Consider the following 4,141-nt stretch of genomic DNA (forward strand, 5'->3'; position numbering starts at 1 on the left):
CTATGCCAGCTGATGCCACCACACCACCCCACTTGCACCCACAGCCCTCAGTGTCTAAGTGCAGTTTAAAATTGGAAGTGGGCACCGGCACTTGGGATGAGGCTGAGAAATCCCCCTGCCAAATGCCGTTGGATGTGCTCACTCCCAAGGCCCTACGTGTGTGTTTGCGTGGAATGTCGTTGGTGGAAGTGTTTAAGGTGCAAATAAAATTGGGGGGCAGGTTGCCACAGGAATGCGGAAATGGGGTCCATACTTGCACTCCCTGACTTGTTCACTCCCCAAGGTCCTATGTGCATGTTTGTGTGATGATGTGAGGGAGCAGGAGGAGAGAAATGTGTGGGGATGGGGAGGGATGGTTGGGCAGCTGTGGCCAGTGTTGGGAAAGTTCGTTTAAAAAAACGAACTAGTTCAAAGTTCAGTTCATACATTTTAAAACGAACTAGTTTGTTTCCTTGTTCATAATTTTAAAAAATTTGAACTAAGCTTACTGTTTCAAAAATGAACTAATTCATACTGTAGTTCTTTTTTCTCATATATATATATATATGTATCTATATCTATATCTATCTATCTACTATCTCTCTCTCTCTCTCTCTCTCTCTCTCTCTCTCTATATATATATATATATATATATATATATGATTTATGAAATAATTTTCCGATAGTTGGCACTTGTTCAGTCCACACTCATAGCCAGCTGCAGTTTTTACCCTACAGTATTTCATCAACATGAGGAAAACATTATTTGAACAGTTTTTTTATGGGAAATTATTAAACAATCTCAGGAAGCAGGCTGAGGTAGCAATCTCAAAGTGCAATATTTAAAGTGCAAAACATTAAAAAATGTATAATCTTTCAGTTAAGTCCCATTTCCATTTTTCTGAATGAACTTTGACTCCTGCACACAGCATAGATGTAGAAGAGTAGATGCCGCACCAGCCGCTACTGCCTATGTTTGGCCGCATTTGTGGGTTCTACTTTTTATAAACTATGGTTACCAGGATGTTTTAGCTAGGCTTTAGCTCCAGAAAAGCTCTGTGGTTATCTGGAGCTAGAACGGGGAAAGAACGCATTCATACACCTGTTCACGCACGCCAGGACGAACCCACTCACTTTTACGTTCGCCAGGCAAAATATAAACAAGTTTGGTTCACGTTAATGAAAAAAATGAATGAACGCGTTCGGGCACAACACTGGCTGTGGCTACAATGTAGCTCATCGCCATCAGCGTGTGAATGTGTTTGTGAATGGGTGAATGACTGATTGCAAAGTGCCTAGGGGGGTTGTAGAACCCTTTGAAGGCACTGTACAAATACAGGTGTTTTACCAATTTAGGGCAGCACCATCAGTGCATAATCAGCATTTTAGTTCAGAAAATTTGTTTGAGTTTTGTTGCTGAGCTTAAGTAAGGTTTTAGTAAGGATTTTATGAAAATTTTTATAAACTAGGCCCATTTCCTTCAGTAGAAACAACCAGGAAGTCACATCACCTGCCCTCTGCAGCTGTGGTTACCCATCTGTGTGAGTACAGGATCTTGTTCTGCGGGGGGGGGGGGTTAGAGGCAGAAAGGAAACACAAAGATTACAGGGTCAACTGAGGATATGCAGAAATGGCAAAGATTAGCCAGGTACCAATTCATGTTCAAAGAGTGTTCAAATGTGTCAGTAGAAAACAAGCCGAGTTGAGAGATTCACCACTAAACCACGACAAAATGAGGGTCTGTGTCATACTGAAATGTGAGTTTTATTTACAATGCCTTCATCTGACTTTTTACAGTTTTCAGGTTTAAGCTTCAAATGTTGCACATGCAGAAGTTTTACTGAGGCGTCACATATTTCCAGTAAACACTGATTATCTGTTAAAATAAATCCTGATTGTGTTTCTGAAGGATTGTAATCTGACCTGTATTTTATAAGAGGTTTGACAGTATTCTGACCTCCTCTTGTGGTTGTTTTTGTGCACATCAAATCTATTTTCCCACTGATCCGTTTGTTTTTATTTTGAGCATGTGTGATTGATCTGATCTCCTCTCACCCGCTTTTCTATTTATTCTAGCTTTAAGTTTCTGTGACTTTATAAAACCTACCTTTACAATGTCAGTTCAAACACACTATTCACCAGTGAATGTCTGCTCACCATTATTCTGTCAGAAATATCTCATCCAGACGTCTATTTTGGTCTGATTTGGATCAGAAATACCAAGCGAAAACATGAATACAGCCATTTACCATACCATACCATACCATCTTTATTTACAAAGCACATTTAAAAACGGCATGGCAGCCGACCAAAGTGCTGTACAGAATAAAAAGTAAAAACACAATATAAAACAATATACTGTCAACAATAAAATGCACAACAAGGCAGATAATTACAGTCAATAAAAAGACACATAATAAAATAATAAAAGTCAGGGATTTAAAAATGCCTGGTCGTAAAAGTGAGCCTTCAGCAGCGATTTGAACCGGAGGAGGGATGGTGCCAGCCTCACTGAAAGAGGAAGTGCATTCCATAGTGTCGGAGCAGCATAGACAAAAGCACGCTGCCCCCGCGTTTTGTATTTCTTTAATGGAACACGAAGCAGCAGGCAATCAGCAGACCTCAACGCCCGGTTTGGCACATATCTAGTGACAAGATCCGACAGGTACTACTGTGCCAGACCGTTCAGGGCCTTAAAAACAAAAATCAGGATTTTAAACTTGACCCTAAAGTTTACCGGTAGCCAGTGGAGCCGCGCCAGTACAGGTGTGATATGTTCTCTCCTAAGAGTGTTTGTTAAAAACCTGGCTGCCGCGTTCTGTACGACTTGAAGCCTGTTAAGAGCGGAGGCAGGTAAACCAATTAAAATGGAATTTGCATAATCCAGTCGAGAGATGATAAAAGCATGGATTACGGATTCCAGGTGTGCCCGTTTCAGGATCGGTTTTAAGCGGACTAGTCTGCGCAGCTGATAAAAACACGATCTGGGCTTGATTCGTTAGGATCCCACCCAACAGCTGTCATACCAATAAAAACTGAACCTGTTCAGCGTATTTATTATAACATCAGCATTTGACAAAGTTATCCAAGAAGCAAAAAGAAAACACTGATTATGAAATTTACAGATACTTTCATACATAAAATGGTCCAAATAAACCATCTCTCAGAATTTTCACAAGTTCTTAAAGTTGGCCATCTTCAGCGTAGTGCCGCAGACCTGGTTGAAGACTTTGAGCTGGACGTCCGTAGAGTTCTCTGAAGCAGCTTCCTGAGCTGAGCACCGATATCCTCATTCACATGGAGGTACACCAGAGGGTTCAGAGCACTGTTGAAACTCACAAGACCACGACTTGCCTGACGAGCACTGAAAACCAGGTTATCCCAGTTTGTACACATGTTTCTGCTCCGCAGAACTCTAGAGTAGAGGCTGAGGTTCTTGAAGACATGGTAGGGTGTGTAACAGACTGAGAAGAGGAGCATCGAAATAAAAAAAAGCTTCAAGCATTTCTGTTTCAGAATGTTGTCAATTGTATTTGTGTGGCAAAGAACATATGCCATGTGTCCGTAGCAGCCCAGTGTGGTGACGAACGGGATACAAAATCCAGTGAAGGTCCAGCTTACGCTGTACTTCAGGTAACGATCAATGTAGGACAACGTGGTGGTATCAAAACATTGTTCAGACACATTTGTTGATGTTTTAGGGAAGAACATGTCAGGAAGACTTTGAACACCCACCAGCATCCAAACCGTGACCGTTATGACCACAGAGTGAGTCGTGGTTAATCTTCCCTTCACTCTCAGAGGATAGACAATAGACAGGTACCTGTACACGCTTATACAAGTCAGGAAGCCAATGCTGCAGTACAAATTCAGGTTGAAGCAGAATCTTGTAACCTTGCACAAGACGTCTCCAAAGATCCACTTACTTCCCTTAAAGTAGTACACCATCAGGAGGGGAAGTGTGAGCAGATACAAGATGTCTGCAAGTCCAAGGTTAAGAACAAAGATGTTGATGTTTCCCAGTTTCTTCCAGTTGTATAGCAACGACTTCAGTCCCCATCCATTAGCAAGCAGCCCAACGATGAATACAAAGATGTAGAGACTTGGTAGGACTCGGTGTTCAAATAAAGCTTTGTTAGGTGTCGAGCAGACAGTGAAATTC

General features: G+C 41.6%; 1 protein-coding gene across 1 annotated transcript in view; it reads right to left on the reverse strand.

Moving 5' to 3' along the window:
• Positions 1–1,608: 1,608 nt before the first annotated feature.
• LOC107390316 (P2Y purinoceptor 1) overlaps positions 1,609–4,141 on the reverse strand; it is a 2,604-nt gene continuing 71 nt past the window's right edge. The window contains exon 1 of the mRNA XM_015966950.3: positions 1,609–4,141. This exon is cut by the window's right edge and continues 71 nt beyond it. Within this exon, the coding sequence (XP_015822436.3) occupies positions 3,178–4,141 (964 nt within the window). The 3' untranslated portion in view covers positions 1,609–3,177.

Source organism: Nothobranchius furzeri, chromosome 15 (genome assembly GCF_043380555.1).
Source record: "Nothobranchius furzeri strain GRZ-AD chromosome 15, NfurGRZ-RIMD1, whole genome shotgun sequence".
Lineage (NCBI taxonomy): Eukaryota > Metazoa > Chordata > Actinopteri > Cyprinodontiformes > Nothobranchiidae > Nothobranchius > Nothobranchius furzeri.